The sequence below is a fragment of the Bos indicus x Bos taurus genome, chromosome 2 (assembly GCF_003369695.1).
Source record: "Bos indicus x Bos taurus breed Angus x Brahman F1 hybrid chromosome 2, Bos_hybrid_MaternalHap_v2.0, whole genome shotgun sequence".
NCBI lineage: Eukaryota > Metazoa > Chordata > Mammalia > Artiodactyla > Bovidae > Bos > Bos indicus x Bos taurus.
Window position 1 is genome coordinate 71,314,397 of NC_040077.1, and position 18,538 is coordinate 71,332,934.

The following is an 18,538-nucleotide window of genomic DNA, read 5'->3' on the forward strand; positions in this document are numbered from 1 at the left end:
TCTTTGTTGCTTATCCATTTTATGTAGAGTATCTGTTGATCCCAAACTCCAAATTAATCCTCCCTCCTGAATTTTACTTTTGTATGTGGTGTAAGATAGTGGTTCAGTTTTATTCTTTAGCATGTGGCTGTTCAGTCCTCCCAACACTTTACTGAAGAGATTATCCTTGCCCTTTCGTGTATTCTAGGATCCTTTGTTGCCAATTAATTGACCATATATGCATGAGTTTATTCCTGGGCTTTCTTTTTATTGTGTCTATTTAGAATGATGGATGTTAATTAAACCCACTGTGGTGATTATTTCACAAATACAGAAGTCAAACCATCATGCTTCATACCTTAAATTTATACAGAGATGTATGTTGATTATTTCTCAATAAAACTGGAAAAAATTTATTTCAAGGCATTTTATTCTTTTTGTTGCAATTGTAAATGGAATTGTTTTTTCATTTCATTTTCTTATAGTTTGTTGTTGGTGTATAGAAACACAACTGATTTTTCTGTACTGATTTTGTATCCTGCAACTTTACTTTCATTAATTCTATTAATAGTGGGTGTTTTGGTGGAGTCTTTAGGGTTTTATGTATTTTTCTGAAGCACAGCGCTTAGGATCTGAGAAGATAAAAGAGCTCTGGGACTGGGTATCTGCCTTAGGGGCTTGCAGACTAGTTGGGAGACTGGTAAATTTGCAGAGTGACAGTTCGGGTGGTACCTGAGGACCGCAGGGTATCGGTGAGGGAAGGTGGTGGAGGCTTCTGCAGATGGAGCATCAGGAGGAGTTTTCTGTAACATGTGGGCTGACATAGGCTTTGAAGTTTTATTTATGGAGCTGGGAACACAGTAACAAGCAGGCATCTGCTTTTGTGAGACTTAACTAGGGGAGGCAGATGACAGAGAGGTAATCCAGAAGATTGGAAGCTAAAGGAAGATCTGGAGGAAGGGCTTCCAGTCTGGGGAACAGCAAGTACCAAGGCATGGGGTCCAGAGTGCCAGTGTCTGGGGACTGGAGCAGCAGCCCCACGCCTCATCCAGGCCTCTGCTTCAGCATCTCCTCACCTGAGACCTGATGTTCACCATGTCTCAAATAGCTCCTTGTGTGTCGCTTGCTTCCCCATGGCCTACTCTGTGTTCATGACATGACTTGAGAGTTTATATTCACTGGCTTATTTCTTTTTATTTGCCATCCTGGCCAGCATGTAAACTCCGTGAGCTCTGGGGCTTTGTGTGTGTGTGTGTGTGTGTGTGTGTGTGTTTGGGCTGCGCCATACAGCATGTGTGATCTTAGTCCCTGACTAGGGATAGATCCTGCACCCCTTGCATTGGCAGGCAGAGCCTTAATCACTGGATCACCAGGCAAGTCCCCTGGGACTTTTCTTTGTTTACTGCTGTGTTTCAAGTGCCTAAAACAGTGCCTGTCACATAGTAGGTGCTCAGTGAATGTCTAATGGCTGAATGAAAGGGCTGTGGGGTTGGCATAGAGAGCAAGGCAGAGGGTGGTCCAAGATTCAGAGGGACCCTAGATGGGAAGGAGGGGGGTTGCCAGGCAAGGCCTCTGTGGGGACCAGAGGAGTCCACCTAGAGAGCAAACCAGAGAGCCTTCAGTGGAAGTCAGAAATGGTAGCCCTTCTCACACCTAGCATATCAATTCTTCTTTCCTCCTTGCCTTTTATTTTCCTTTCCATGTTTGTTGAGAACTTAATTGCATTCCAAGCCCTGTTGGCACCAGAGACACAAAGGAGAAATAAACATCATGTGACATTTGCCTTTTGAGAGAACAGTTGTCTGTCTTGAAGATATAAAGTGAGAGAATCAAATTACACAAAAATATAGGGAACCAAATTATTTGGACACAAACTTTTACATGTGTTCCTTCATTTTCCCTGTGGCTCACAGCATGAACATTGATATCTGGGAATTATTAATAATGGCTTAAAGGTTACAGTTCTGGGAATTCACTTCTGACTCAGTAATGCTGACTCATAGTGTATGTTTATATAACTGGCACAATCAAGTTATGAGTATAAAGGATTAAGGTAGTAGTTGGTAAATAAGATCAATGTGAACATGCAGAAGTTGATTCACATGTATTTAATGAAAAGACTGATACTAGAAATACTTGTGCTTCTCATGGGAAGAATATATATGTGTGTGTGAGTCAGCCTCTTTGCTTGGACTTGGCAGGAAGAAAAAGCATCACGTTTTCTCATGTCTTTCCTCCCAGGAATAATCCCGGCGAATGGGAAGATGAATGTGACAGTGAAGTTTACCCCGTTTCAGTATGGGATGGCACAGATAAAAGTGCAGCTGTGGGTTTCACAGTTCAACTCTCAACCGTATGAGTGTGTCTTCACCGGGACATGCTACCCCAATGTGGCTTTAAAGTACGGCTCACTTCTGTTTTCCTTCAAACCCCAATTCTTCCTTTCATCTATTCCATTGTTTCTTTCTTGTAGCAGAATGCCATCAAAACCTTACTTAATATGCCTGGAACTAATATACAGTTACATGTTAATTCTATCTCAATTTAGAAACTTACTTAAATGGTGAACCTTCATAAAATACCCTTTAAAATATAACAGTGATGCAGAGAATATCTCTGTGCTTGTAGCAGTAGTTGCTTCTGCCAAGAGAGAGAAGAGCCAACCAAGAAAAGAGATTTTGCTGAGGATACTTTCTTTTACTGATTACTATCAGTGTGCTGTTTGAATTGTTGGCCACATGTGTGTATTAGTCTGTTCAAAAATTCAAGTCATAAAGCCAGAACCAAAGAGCTATATTCTAAGTTTCAATATAATATTATAATGAGTGGAGTGCCTGCCCTATGCACTGTCCACTGCAAAGCCCCACGGGAAATGGTCCGCACTCTAAAGATGCTGAAGACAGGAGCCGAAATAAGTCAAGTATAACAAGTGCCTTTGACATAAGGCAGAAATGGAAACATGCTGGGTGGGAGCTTTTCTTAAAGCACCCTCAGCATTCAAGTCAGAATAAAGATGTGCAATGGGTTTAAGTTTTAAACCCATGGGTTTAACTATAACCAGTTAGCCCTGAACTTCCATTTCCAGTGAATGTGAGCTTGTATTTTTATATCCAAATATATCTAGTTAATAAGGTGTTTTCTAACTTGCATGATGTTTATAGAAGTGAAAAGGAAAAAATTTCACAGTATAAATCCTAATCTTGAAAAATCCTTATAAATATTTCGAAAATGATGAAGGCAAAGGTTGATTTTCCTCCTCTCCCCTTCACACATACATTCACATCACATATTAACATCATTAGACATATTAAAAGTGGAATAACAACCCACTATCAAAATAATAACTCCATGATTTATTATATATTTATATTATTATTTTCTTTCTCAGAAGCCAAAGCAGCTTGAGTCAACTGTAGAATGTTAGTGTGACCTGCTGAACCCAAATCTTGCAAGTTCCTGTAGTAAAACTAAAGTAGTTCAGCCAATAAAGAGGTAACATTGGACATAAAAGAAAACCAGTCCTCACTTTCCTGGTGTCAGTTAACTGACTGAGAAGAATGCTGTTTGCAGCTCACAACATGCGCCACAACACACAGACGACCTCCTCAGAGGCGTCACTTGAGTGGGACTTTGACATGTCTGCTGCTGCTGCTGCTGCTAAGTCACCTCAGTCATGTCCGACTCTGTGTGACCGAATAGACGGCAGCCCACCCGGCTGCCCCGTCCCTGGGATTCTCCAGGCAAGAACACTGGAGTGGGTTGCCATTTCCTTCTCCAGTGCATGAAAGTGAAAAGTGAAAGTGAAGTCGCTCAGTCGTGTCCGACTCTTAGCGGCCCCATGGACTGCAGCCTACCAGGGTCCTCCAACCATGGGATTTTCCAGGCAAGAGTACTGGAGTGGGGTGCCATTGCCTTCTCCGTTGACATGTCTACCCCTCCATAGACACGTTCTTAAACACAGTGGCGCATTGCATGGCAGAAGCTCCAAGCAGGAACAGATGCACACCTTTTCTAAACTATGTTTTGGTTTCCCATCTGGAGTTTAGTATCTGATCTAGAACACTCTTGACGTTTTCAAGGACCGTGTCTCAAGACTTGCCTGTCTCCCCAGGCTTCAGGTAGTGCTGGAACATAGATATTCCACCAGGAAGGGGAAAAATGATCCAGCTGCAGTGTTCTCTGAAGATTTCACAGGTGCTTTTTTCTGTTTCAGAGTTGGATGTGTGATGAACTCACATCCAATTGGCACTGCCAATTCCATGTAACTCTTGGTTTCTCGCTTTCTCATATCCCTTCATTTCCATCGTCAACACTAGTAGTTCAGTTCAGTTCAATCACTCAGTTGTGTCCGACTCTTGCAACCACATGAATTGCAGCATGCCAGGCCTCCCTGTCCATCACCAACTCCCGGAGTTCACCCAAACTCATGTCCATTGAGTCAGTGATGTCATCCAGCCATCTCATCCTCTGTCATCCCCTTCTCCTCCTGCCCCCAATCCCTCCCAGCATCAGAGTCTTCCAATGAGTCAACTTTTCGCATGGGGTGGCCAAAGTATTGGAGTTTCAGCTTTAGCATCATTCCTTCCAAAGAACACCCAGGACTGATCACCTTTAGAATGGACTGGCTGGATCTCCTTGCTTTCCAAGGGACTCTCAAGAGTCTTCTCCAACACCATAGTTCAAAAACATCAATTCTTCGGTGCTCAGCCTTCTTCACAGTCCAACTCTCACATCCATACATGACCACTGGAAAAACCAAAGCCTTGACTAGACGGACCTTTGTTGGCAAAGTAACGTCTCTGCTTTTGAATATGCTATCTAGGTCGGTCATAACTTTCCTTCCAAGGAGTAAGCGTCTTTTAATTTCATGGCTGCAATCACCATCTGCAGTGATTTTGGAGCCCCAAAAAAGTAAAGTCTGACACTGTTTCCACTATTTCCCTATTTGCCATGAAGTGATGGGACCAGATGCCATGATCTTCGTTTTCTGAATGTTGAGCTTTAAGCCAACTTTTTCACTCTCCTCTTTCACTTTCATCAAGAGGCTTTTTAGTTCCTCTTCAGTTTCTGCCATAAGGGTGGTGTCATCTGCATATCTGAGATAATTGATATTTCTCCCGGCAATCTTGATTCCAGCTTGTGTTTCTTCCAGCCCAGCATTTCTCACGATGTACTCTGCATATAAGTTAAGTAAGCAGGGTGACAATATACAGCCTTGACGTACTCCTTTTCCTATTTGGAACCAGTCTGTTCTATGTCCAGTTCTAACTGTTGCTTCCTGACCTACATATAGGTTTCTCAAGAGGCAGGTCAGGTGGTCTGGTATTCCCATCTCTTTCAGAATTTTCCACAGTTTATTGTGATCCACACAGTCAAAGGCTTTGGCATAGTCAGTAAAGCAGAAGTAGATATTTTTCTGGAACCCGCTTGCTTTTTCAATGATTCAGCGAATGTTGGCAATTTGATCTCTGGTTCCTCTGCCTTTTCTAAAACCAGCTTGAACATCAGGAAGTTCATAGCTGACGTATTGCTGAAGCCTGGCTTGGAGAATTTTGAGCATTACTTTACTAGCGTGTGAGATGAGCACAATTGTGCGGTAGTTTGAGCATTCTTTGGCATTGCCTTTCTTTGGGATTGGAATGAAAACTGACCTTTTCCAGTCCTGTGGCCACTGCTGAGTTTTCCAAATTTGCTGGCATATTGAGTGTAGCATTTTCACAGCATCATCTTCCAGGATTTGAAATAGCTCAACTGGAATTCCATCACCTCCACTAGCTATCTGGGGAGGAATTATAAATAGCTGTGAAAAGAAGAGAAATGAAAAGCAAAGGAGAAAAAGAAAGATATAAGCATCTGAGTGCAGAGTTCCAAAGAATAGCAAGAAGAGACAAGAAAGTCTTCCTCAGCGATCAATGCAAAGACATAGAGGAAAACAACAGAATGGGAAAGACTAGAGATCTCTTCAAGAAAATTAGAGATACCAAGGGAACATTTCATGCAAAGATGGGCTCGATAAAGGACAGAAATGGTATGGACCTAACAGAAGCAGAAGATATTAAGAGGTGGCAAGAATACTCAGAAGAACTGTACAAAAAAGATCTTCACGACCAAGATAACCACGATGGTGTGATCAGTCACCTAGAGCCAGACATCCTGGAATGCTAAGTCAAGTGGGCCTTAGAAAGCATCACTACGAACACTAGTAGTTAGACTTCTTAAAGAGACTGTTTTCTTTTTTTCTGATTGAAATGTAATTGACTTAACACCGTTGTGTTAACTTCTGCTGTTCAGCAATGTGACTGTTATATGCATATATACATATACATACATATATATATATATTCTTATTCATATTCTTTTCCATATGGTTTATCACAGGATGTTGAATACAGTTCCCTGTGCTCTACAGTAGGACCTTGTTGTTCACCCATCCTGTATATAATAATTTGCATCTGTGAATCCCAAACTCCTAATACTTCCTTCCCCCATCCTTCTCCTCCTTGGCAACCAGAAGTCTGTTCTCTTTGCCTGTGAGTCTATTTTGTAGATAAGTTTATTTGTGTCATATTTTAGATTCCATATATATAAGTGATATCTTATGGTATTTGTCTTTCTCTTTCTGACTTACTTCACTTAGTATGGTAATCTCTAGGTCCATGCATGTTTTTGGGCATTATTTTGTTCATTTTGTGGCTGAATAGTATTCCATTGTATATATGTACCACATCTTCTTTGTCCATTCATATGTTGATGGACATTTAGGTTGTTTCTGGCTATTGTCCTGGTTATTGTAAATGTGTTGCTATGAACATAGGGGTGCATGTATCTTTTAGAATTACGGTTTTGTCTGGATACATGCCCAGGAAGGGGATTGCAGGATCATATGGTAGCTCTAGTTTTAGTTTTTTAAGGAACCTCCATGCTGTTCTCCATAATAACTGCACCAACTTACATTCCCATTAACAGTGTATAAGGTTCCATCTCAAGGAGACTGGTTTTTTTTAACATCCTCAAATATTCTGGGTTGTTTCCCAAATGTTTATGGCAGAGGTGGTGTCAGAGCTCTGCTCTGTTGAGATGTGAACACCAGGCCACAGCTCATCCCTCACCAAGCATCTCATCCTTGCACCTCACAGCGTGTCCATCAGTATGCATCCCTCCCACCCAGGGACAGGTTCTCCCATGCCTGGGACCTTTCAGGACTCTCACACTGGCCTTACTGAATCTGGGACTGCAGGCCTATAACCTGTGTTATGCAGGGCAGCTGGATCAGTAGGTGCTCAACCAAAGCAAATGGAGTGTCAGAATGCCTAAACGGCAGCAATTTCTCATCTTCTCTCTGAAGTGTCACCGTCAGGTGTCATCCCACAAAACTTGTGCTTGAGGAAATGCTTTCATGGGCGGCATTTATGAACATAGCGTGGTTGTACTACCCCTCATGACAAATAAACAGCTTCTGCAGACATGGAAGCAGCCCTGTCTATACCTATCCATGTTCCAAGTAGTTTTAATTTATAGAAAAGATCTCAAACATTAGCCTGAATCACTTTAATTGGAGGATAATTGCTTTACAATGCTGTGTTGCTTTCTGCTATACAACAGCATGAATCAACCATAAGTATACATATGTCCTGTCCCTCTTGAACCTCCCTGCCATGCCCACATCCCATCCCAACCCTCTAGGTTGTCACAGAGCAGTGTTGAGCTCCCTGTGTTATACAGCAACTTCACACTATTTTACATATGGTATCTATTTTACATATGGTAATGAATATGTTTCAGTGCTACTCTCTCAATTCATCCCACCCTCTCCTTTGCCCACTGTAGCCACAAGTCTCTTCTCTATATCTACGTCTCTATTCCTGCCCTGCAAATAGGTTTATCAGTACCACTTTTCTAGGTTTCATATATATGTGTTAATATTCAATATTTGTTTTTCTCTTCCTTACTTACTTCACTCTGTATCCACCTCCCTAAAACTGACTCAAATTTGCTCCTTTTTATGGCTGAGTAATATTCCATTGTATATATTACCACAACTTATTTATCCATTCATCTGTTGATGGACATCTAGATTGCTGCCATGTCCTGGCTATTGTAAATAGTGCTACAATGAATATTGGGGTACATGTATTTTTTGAATTATGGTTTTCTCAGGGTATATGCCCAGTAGTGGGATTGCTGGGTCATGTGGTAGATTTATTTCTAGCTTTTTTTTTTTAAGGAATCTCCATACTGTTCTTCAAAGTGGCTGTATCTTTATATCCCTACCAACAGTGCAAGAGGGATCCCTTTTCTCCACACCCTCTCTAGCGTTAATTGTTTGTCAATTTTTTGATGATGGCCATTCTGACTAGTGTGAGATAATACCTCACTGTAGTTCTGATTCACATTTCTCTAATAATGAGTGATGTTGAGCATTTTTTTCATGTGTTTATTGGCCATCTGTATGTCTTCTTTGGAGCAAAGTCTGTTTAAGTCTTCTGCCCCTTTTTCAATAGAGAGAGAGTTGCATGAGCTGCAACAGGTTGTGTATTTTGGAGACTAATTCTTTATTATTGCAATTATTTTCTCCCATTGTGAGTGTAGTCTTTTCATCTTGTTTGTAGTTTCCTTTGCTGTGCAAAAACTTGTAAGTTTAATTAGGTCTCATTTGTTTATTTTTCTTTTTATTTCCATTACTCTAGGAGGTGGGTCAAAGAGGATCTTGCTGTGATGTATGTCAAAGAATGTTCTGCCTATATTTTCCTCTAAGCATTTTATAGTTGCTGGCTTTCATCCATTTTGAGTTTATTTTTGTATATGGTCTTAGGAAGTGTTCTAACTTCATTCTTTTACATGTAGCTGTCCAGTTTTTCCCAGCACCACTTATTGAAGAGCCTGTCTGTTCTCTATTGTATATTCTTGCCTTCTTTGTCAAAGATAAGGTGCTTATAGGTGTGTGGGTTTATCTCTGGGCTTTCTATCTTATTCTATTGTTCTGTAGTTCTGTTTTAATGTCAGTAGCATACTGTTTCGATGACTGTAGCTTTGTAGTATAGTCTGAAGTCAGGGAGTTTAATTCCTCCAACTCCATTTTTCTTTCTTAATATTGCTTTGGCTATTTAGGATCTTTTGTGTTTCCATACAAACTGTGAAATTTTTTGTTTTAGTTCTGTGAAAAATGCCATTGGTAATTTGATAGGGATTGTACTGAATCTGTAGATTGCTTTGCATAGTATAGTCATTTTTACAATATTATGAATCACTTTTTAAAAACATTTTGGTACAAAGAGTAGACATAATTATTCTTTTACACATAAATCAATGTAAAAGTTAAGTGTGGTAAATAAATTTAGCCATAGAAAACCAATAGCTTAGGAATGAATTATGCTGGATGCCAGGAGCATTTTTCAGCATGTCCTATTTTCTACTTACTATGTTCTTTGAGAATGTAAGGACAATAGCCATTGCCCCACTGTTTATTTATGATTATGCTCTGGCATCCTGACCTTGTGTTTATTTTCATAAACCACTGTTTTAGCACCCAAGTTGATTTTGAGTTTTGTTGTCATTTTTCAGTCGCTAAGTTGTCTCCAACTCTTTGTGACCCTATGAACTATAGCAAGCCAGGTTCCTCTATCCTCCACTATCTCCCAGAGTTTGCTCAAATTCATGTCTATTGAATGAGTGATGCTTTCTAACCATCTCATCCTCTGATGCCCCCTTCCCTTGAAATCTTCATCTTTCCCAGCATCAGAGTCTTTTCCAATGAATTGGCTCTTCACATCAGGTGTGTCCAAAGCATTGGGGCTTCAACTTCAGCATCAATCCTTCCAATGAATATTCAGGGTTTATTTCCTTTAGGATTGACTGGTTTGATCTCCTTGCTGTCCAAAGGACTCTCAAGAGTCTTCTCCAACACCACAGATTGAAAGCATCAATTCTTTTGGTGATCAGCCTTCTTTATGGTCCAACTCTCACATCCATACGTGACAGCTAAAAAAATCATAGTTTAGATATAGTATTTAATGGACTATAAGTCATGATATTATTGGAAAGAACTAAAACTCAGAGCCTTGAGTTGTTGCATTACATACTAATTTAATATCTGTTTTAAACTCTAGGTTGGAAGAATTTGAAAGAGTAAATAATCTTTCTAAAAAAGTAGTTGTTCCTCCAGAAAAGGCAATGACACGTGTACCTTTTCCCCAATTGCCAGCAAAAGCAAAGCCTCCAAAGATTAAGGTAAAGCGGGCATTATGGTTATCACAACAGAAAGAACAACAGAAAGGCCAAATAGTGACTTTTCTCTCCTGATTTGATCTCAGGAAATCGAATATCACAACTTGAGATTTCCAGTAGATTTATTGAATCCATTTGCTGTGGCAACTGTTTTAAACCAAGAACCAGGAAAATTAAAGATTAAAGAATTGAGAGAAGGTAAGCAATGAATCCACCATAAATCAGCTCTGCTGCTACTGCTGCTAAGTCGCTTCAGTCGTGTCTGACTCTGTGCGACCCCATAGACAGCAGCCCAACAGGCTCCCCGTCCCTGGCATTCTCCAGGCAAGAACACTGGAGTGGGTTGCCATTTCCTTCTCCAATGCATGAAAGTGAAAAGTGAAAGTGAAGTCGCTCAGTCATATCCGGCTCTTAGCGACCCCATGGACTGCAGCCTACCAGGCTCCTCTGTCCATGGGATTTTCCAGGCAAGAGTACTGGAGTGGGGTGCCATCGCCTTCTCCAAATCAGCTCTGGGCAGAATCTAAAGGAGTTATTGCTTCTCATATTTACTGCTTATGAGCAGCAGCAACAAAACTCAGTTAGAGCCCTGTTACATTTTGCCGTTAGAAATGTTTTTCTCCCGGCCAGTGATTCTGATTTGATTACTGGTGTAATCATTGTTTGCTCCTGCCCTCAGTTTTGGACCAAGGCACTGAGATTTCAAAAACAAGACAAATGAAAGAAGCGCTCTTTGAACAGAAAGTCAGACAGGACACTTGTGAAGAGATTGAAAATCACCTGAAGTGGTAAGTGTCCCACGATTATTTGCATCAAGTGATGGTGTTTTTGGTAAATGGCTTTTTATCCGTGAGACACAATGAATGAATGAATGTAATAACTTTTTATGCCCTTTGAAACATTTGATTATTTTCTCCCCTTTAATGGACTTTGTTTCAGAGTGAAGTTTCTATCAGGAGTAAATCAATGTGACCACACCATGCTCTTTCCTAAGTGTGACGAGCACAGAACCAAAATGCACCCCCCTCACGCCAGGACACCCCCTCCCTGGGGTGACTCGGGGACCCTGAATCTTGCCCAACTTTCTCTCACCCCACCCAAGCCCCCTGTGCCCTGGGCTCCAGGGGCCATCTGGGGAGCCTGGCAGTACAGGTGGGGTGGGAGAGGGTCCTAGAGAAGGTTTTCAAATTCAGATGCAGGTCTTTACCAGACCACACAAGACATATCTACATGTACAGACTCAGCTGAAGTAACTGTGGAAACTCAAAAACTGAGTTCAAAAAGAGACTACTGGAAAGTTTGGTTAGGCGGCCACCCTGTCACGGCCCTGCTTCCTCACCGCCCAGAGAACTCACTGCGTGCTCTGGGGCCAGCCCAGGTGTTCGCACCCTGCCACCTCTCATGAGAAACAACCCCTTTTATGAATTCACAGAACCCTGTGAGTCTGTACTCAGGGTCTGGCCTCAGTTGAATGGAGAGTATGCCAGGTTACCCAGGACCATTTGAGAAAAAACTCTTTCCCTATTGTAAAAAAATAAAAGGGCACATTATCATTGTAAAAAACTTGAAAACGTTTTTTAAGTGTAGAAAAGGAAAAAGAATCACTATAATGCAGTGACCACTGTTAACCCTGGTGTTTTTCCTTCCTTCTGTGCTGCTTTGTAACAGGCTTGCAATCATATCCTAAATTCAATTTTGATCATGTATTATTCACTTAATATTTTCTCCCAACATTTTGTTGAAAGATTTTAAACCGTCCAGTGAGACCCCCACACACTGATGTATGGTCATCAGTTGTTAGCACTGTGCCTCGCACACAAGCGCAAATGCACACTCAACACACACTCCTTTCATCTCCCTGAGCCGTTTGGAAGTGAGTGCAGGTACCGGTAACCATGAGGCCTCGCCTCTAAAGGCTTTAGCTCCTAAGAACAAGGACATTCTCCAGCGTCACCATAACTACTTCTAAGAGTTTAACATTGATACCACGTTAAATCATCAGCCTGTGTGCACGTTTGCCCAGTTGTCCCCAGAGCGCTTCTATTCCAGGGATGTTTCGGTTTTTCAAAAGGGGAACCCAAGGTCCAATCAAAGATCATATGGTTTGTATTTAGTTTTTTTATCTCTTTAGTCTCCTTTAAAACAGTTCTCCAGAACTTTTACTATATCCTTTTTTTCTGGCACTCAGCCTGTGAGAGCTTATTCCCCTGACCAGGGATTGAACTTGGGCCCTTGGCAGTGAAAGTGCCAGGACCTAACCACTGGACCACCAGGGAATTCCACTACTATATACTCTGAATGTGTGTCAGACTCCACAATAGGTACATTACATATGAGAGGTTGTTTTTCTTTAATTAATTGCTTTTTTAATTAGTTTTTTTGGGGGGTCATTGCTACATGCGGGCTTTCTCTAGTTGTGAGGAGCAGGGACCACTCTCTAGTTGTGATGCACTGGCTTCTCACCGCAGTGGCTTCTCTTGCTGCAGAGCACAGGCTCTAGGTGCGTGGGCTCAGTAGTTGTGGTTCATGGGCTCTAGAGTGCTGGCTCAGTAGTTGTGGCGCACGAGCTTTGTTGCTCCACAGCATGTGGAATCCTCCCAGACCAGGGATTGAACTCGTGTCCCCATATTGGCAAGTGGACTACTATCCACTGTAACACGAGGGAAGTCCCCCAGAGTTTTTTTTAAAGTGGGATGAAATTCACATCACATGAAATGAACCATTTTCGTCATTTTAATGTGTACAACCCCAGAAGTTCTTAGTATGTTCACAGTGTTGTACAACCATCAGTACTTAGTTCCAGACCTTTTACATCCCTGCCAAAAAGAATCCTGTAAGCATGAAGCAGTCATCCCCCCATCCTCCTGTTTCCCCTACCCCTGGCAACCACTCAACCACTGTTTGTCTCTGGTATTGCCCCTTCTGGACATTTCATATGAATGTAGTCATATAATATGTGACCTTTAGTAACTGGCTTCTTCACTGGGCTTCCCTGGTGGCTTAAACAGTAAAGAATCTGCCTGTAATGCAGGAAACCCAGATTCAAGACCTCGGTCGGAAAGATTCCCTGGAGGAAAGAATGGCTACCCACTCCAGTATTCTTTCCTGGAGAATTGCATGGACAGAGGAGCCTGGCAAGCTATAGTCCAAAGGGTCACAAAGAGTTGGACACGACTGAGCCACTAACACTTTCACTTTGTTCACTAAACATGTTTTCAAACTTCATCCATGTCACAGCATCTGTCAGTACTTCATTTATTTTTATGGGGAATAAGGGTTTGTTTTATCAACATTCTACACTGTGTTTATTCATCAGTTGGTGGACATTTGGGAGGTTTCCAGTTTTGGGCTATTTGAAATAATGCTGCTGTGAACATTTGTGTACAAGTTTTTGTGTGAACTTACCTTTTCAGTGCTCTTGGGTGTATACATAGGAGAGGAATTACTGGGTCTCAAGATAATTCACCTATAACTTTTTGAGAACAGCCAGTCTGTGTTCTACATGACTACACCATTTTACATTCCAGTTTCTCCACATCCTTGGCAACTCTTGTTATTTTCCTTTGTTATGATTGCTATCATCATCTTTGTCAACGATCGTAGCCATCCAAGTAGGTATGATGTAGTCCATCACTGTGGCTCTGATTTGCATTTTGACCCTTACTCCTTAGGAGGAAAGTTATGACCAACCTAGATAGCATATTAAAAAGCAGAGACACTACTTTACCAACAAAGGTCCATCTAGTCAAGGCTCTGGATTTTCCAGTGATCATGTGTGGATGTGAGAGTTGGACTGTGAAGAAAGCTGAGCGCTGAAGAATTGATGCTTTTGAAGTGTGGTGTTGGAGAAGACTCTTGAGAGTCTCTTGGACTGCAAGGAGATCCAACCAGTCCATCCTAAAGGAGACCAGTCCTGGGTGGTCTGGTCCCCTCCATTGGAAGGACTGATGCTGAAGCTGAAACTCCAATACTTTGGCCACCTCATGCGAAGAGTTGACTCATTGGAAAATACCCTGATACTGGGAAGGATTGGGGGCAGGAGAGGAAGGGGACAACAGAGGATGAGATGGCTGGATAGCATCACCAACTCGATGGACATGAGTTTGGGTAGGCTCCGGGAGTTGGTGACAGACAGGGAGGCCTGGCGTGCTGCGATTCATGGAGTAGCAAAGAGTTGGACACGACTGAGCAACTGAACTGAACTGAATGATGAATAAGATTGAGTGTCCAGGTCTCTTTATTCATAAATATTTTAGCATGTGTCACTGGAAGACAAGCTTCCCTGTGGGGAGCATGTTGTTCACTCTACTTGTGTTGCTGGCATCTGCAACTTCTCTCTTCTTTGGTGTGCTCTCCTGCATCAGCTCTGCAGTTCAGCTGAGACCCTCCATCCTGAAATCGATTGTGGTATTCTGATGGGTTCTGGAAATTGTTTTTGGTTTTTTTTCTCCCCAGGCAGGTGCACCTCGGTAAGGATCATATGTCCTTTAAATTTAAAAAAGACATTTATGAGGAGCGGCAAAGAGTAAACAACAAATACAAGGTCAGAATCACTGCTAATCTGATATCATTTATTTCACCAAATATTTTTAATTCCTGCTATATGCAAGATGTCACAGCCGAAGGAAAAAAAAAATCTTACAGTTAAGTTGGAAGGGGAGGCTGATAACATGCCCACCGTTAGCAGTGAATTGAGGCTGGCCATACCTGTCACTGGAAACATCCTCTAAGTAGTGTAGCGATTCAAGGGACAGCGAGAGAGGACTCATCTAACTAGAAAGCTTCCTAGGAGACACAGTATGGTTTTGAAAAGTAGTAAATAAGAAACAGGCATCCAATTCAGAGTCAGGGAATGGCTCCAATTTGGGCTGGAATGCTGGGCATGATCTACAGTGCATGGAGATAAGAGACACAGAGACAGCAGCCAGGAGCCACACCAGAGCCAGGTCCAAACTAAAGCTGGAGGCCCAGGCCAACAGCAGGAAGCTGAGCAAAGCAAGAGGGATGGAGGATTCAGATTGAGTGGGCATGAGAGCCCAATGGCACAGACACTCAAGGGTGGCGACTTCTTGCTCAAGGGAGATGGTCAGTAATGTTCACTTCTGAGATGTTCATTATAAATAAGTAGAGTCTGAATAAAGATACAAGGAGTCTCTCTCTTTCTTCTAACAACACCTTTGCCAATCCCTTTTTAAAATTGCCTATTTTATTTGACTTGTGGTGGAGCAGAGTTAGGTCTCTCCCTACAAAATCTGTGTTTTGAACCTGAGATCCACAGTCTCAAACTCCACATGTGTTTGAGATCAGCTGTGTTCATATAAGAGCTGAACTTATATGAGTTCAAATGCTGACAACCATAGATGTCTCTCATTTCTGTTTTGTTTTGTTTATTTTACTGAAGTATAGTTGATTTTGTTGAGGTTCAGTCACTCAGTCACGTCTGATTCTTTGTGACCCCATGGACTGCAGCATGCCAGCAGGCTTCCCTATCCTTCACTGTCTCCCAGAGTTTGCTCAAGCTGATGTCCATTGAATTGGTGATGCCATCCAACCGTCTCATTCTCTGTCACCCCTTCTCCTCCTGCCTTCAGTCTTTCCCAGCATCAGGGTCTTTTCTAATGAGTCAGCTCTTCACATCTGGTGGCCAAAGTGTTGGCGCTTCAGCTTCAGCATTAGTCCTTCCAGTGGGATATGCATACTCCAGTGGAGTATGCAGGATTGATTTCCTTTAAGATTAACTGGCTTTATCTCCTTGCTGTCCAAGGGACTGTCAAGAGTATTCTCCAACCCCACAGTTCAAAAACATTCATTCTTAAGCACTCAGCCTTTATGGGCCAACTCTCACGTTTGTACATGACTACTGGAAAAACTATACCTTTGAGTATACAAACCTTTTTGGCCAAGTGATGATTCTGCTTTTTAATACACTGTCTAGGTTTGTATAGCTTTCCTTCCAAGGAGCAAGCATCTTTTAATTTCATTGTCCACAGTGATTTTGGAACCCAAGAAAATAAAGTCTGTCACTGTTTCCATTTTTTCCCCATCTATTTGCCATGAAGTGATAGGACTGGATGCCATGATCTTTGTTTTCTGAATGTTGAGTTCTAAGCCAGCTTTCTCACTCTCCTCTTTCAGCTTCATCAAAAGGCTCCTCTTTGCTTTCTTGCATTAGGGTAGTGTTATCTGCATATTTGAGATTATTGATATTTCTACCTGCAGTCTTAATTCCAGCTTGTGCTTCATCCAGCCTGGCATTTCGCATGATGTACTCTGCATATAAGTTAAATAAACAGGGTGACAATATACAACCTTGACGTACTGCCTTCCCAATTTTGAACCAGTCCCTTGTTTCACGTCTGGTTCTAACTGTTGCTTCTTGACCTGCATAGAGGTTTCTCAAGAGGCAGCTAAGGTGTTCTGGTATTCCCATCTTTTTAAGAATTTTTCAGTTTTGTGATCCACACAGTCAAAGGCTTTAGCATAGTCAATGAAGCAGAAGTAGATGTTTTTCTGGAATTCTCTTGCTTTTTCTGTGATCCAGTGGATGGTGGCAATTTGATCTCTGGCTCTTCTGCCTTTTCTAAATCCAGCTTGTACATCTGGACGTTTTCGGTTCCCATATTGTTGAAGCCTCACTAGCATGTGAAATGAGTGCAGTTGTGCACTAGTTTGAACATTCTTTGGCATTTCCCTTCTTTGGGATTGGATTGAGAATCAACACTGAGTGGCCTTAGTCCTGTGGCCACTGCTGAGTTTTCCAAATTTGCTGGTATATTGAGTACAGCACTTTAACAGCATCATCTTTTAGGATTTGAAATAGCTCAGCTGAAATTCCATCACCTTCACTAGCTTTGTCTGTAGTAATGGTTCCTAAGGCCCACTTGACTTCTTACTCCAAGTTTCAGGATATCTGCTTCTAGATGAGTGACCACACCATCCTGGTTATCCAGGTCATTAAGACCTTTTTTGTACAGTTCTTCTGTGTATTCTTGCCACCTCTTCTTAATATCTTTTGCTTTGGTTAGGTCCATATGTTTCTGTCCTTTATTGTGCCCATCCTAGCATGAAGTATTCCCTTGGTATCTCTAATTTTCTTAAAGAGATCTCGTCTTTCTTATTCTGTTGTTTTCCTCTATTTCTTTGCATTGTTCACTTCAGAAAGCTTTCTTATCTCTCCTTACTATTCTTTGGAACGCTGCATTCAGATGGATATATCTTTCCTTTTCTCCTTTGCCTTCACTTCTCTTCTTTTCTCAGCTATTTGTAAGGCTCATATTAGTTTCAAGTATACAGTACAGTGATTCAGTTATACACACACACACATATATGTATATATATTCTTTTTGAGATCTTTTCCCTTATACGTTATGACAAAATACTCTATAGCTCAAAATACAGTGTAGCTCCCTGTGCCATACAGTAGGTCCTCTTATTTCCAAATAAGGTGTTAATGTGATGGTTGGAATAGATTTCTTGAAGTTCAATCTTTATTTATTAATTTTTAATTTTTATTTTACATTGGAATAGTGCTTCTCTGGTGGCTCAGTGGTAAAGAATCTCCCTGCCAATTCAGGAGATGCAGTTTCCCTCCTTGGGTCAGGAAAATCCTCTGGAAAAGGAAATGGCAACCCACTCCAGTATTCTTGCCTGGGAAATTCCATGGACAGAAGAGCTTGGCAGGCTGTAGTCCATTGGGGTTGCAAAAGAGTCAAACATAACTTATTGACTAAACAACAACATAGTTGATTAACAATGTGTTAGTTTCAGGTGTGTGACACAGAGATTCAGTTATCATTGTTGTTCAGTTGCTAAGTTATTGTTCAGCCACTAAGTTGTGTCCAACTCTTTCGGACTCCATAGACTGCAGCATGCCGGACTCCCTTGTCCTTCGCTAGCTCCTAGAGTTTGCTCAAATTCATGTCCATTGAATCAGTGATGCCATCCAATCATCATGTCCTCTGCTGCCGCCTTCTCCTCCTGCCCTCAGTCTTTCCCAGCATCAGAATCTTTTCCAGTGAGTCAGCTCTTCACATCAGGTGTCCAAAGTATTTGAGCTTCAGCAGCAGTCTTTCCAATGAATATTCAGGGTTGATTTCCTTTACGATTGACTGGTTTGGTCTCCTTGAAGTCTTAAAGTACTCTTAAGAGTCTTCTCCGGCACCACAGTTCAAAAGCATCAATTCTTTAGTGCTCAGCCTTCTTAATGGTCCAACTCTCACATTTGTACATGACTTCTGGAAAAACCATAGCTTTGACTGTATGGACCTTTGTCAGCAAAATAATGTCTCTGGTTTTTAATATGCTGTCTAGGTTTATAATAGCTTTTCTTCCAAGG

General features: G+C 41.6%; 1 protein-coding gene across 4 annotated transcripts in view; it reads left to right on the forward strand.

Annotated features, from left to right (window-relative positions):
* The window catches only part of CFAP221 (cilia and flagella associated protein 221), a 133,843-nt gene that overhangs the window by 51,966 nt on the left and 63,339 nt on the right, over positions 1-18,538 (forward strand). For all 4 annotated transcript variants that reach the window (XM_027562442.1, XM_027562432.1, XM_027562421.1 and 1 more), the window contains 5 exons: positions 2,221-2,380; positions 10,086-10,206; positions 10,290-10,401; positions 10,883-10,991; positions 14,659-14,746. In XM_027562442.1, the coding sequence (XP_027418243.1) occupies positions 2,221-2,380; positions 10,086-10,206; positions 10,290-10,401; positions 10,883-10,991; positions 14,659-14,746 (590 nt within the window). The remainder of the gene's footprint in view (positions 1-2,220; positions 2,381-10,085; positions 10,207-10,289; positions 10,402-10,882; positions 10,992-14,658; positions 14,747-18,538) is intronic.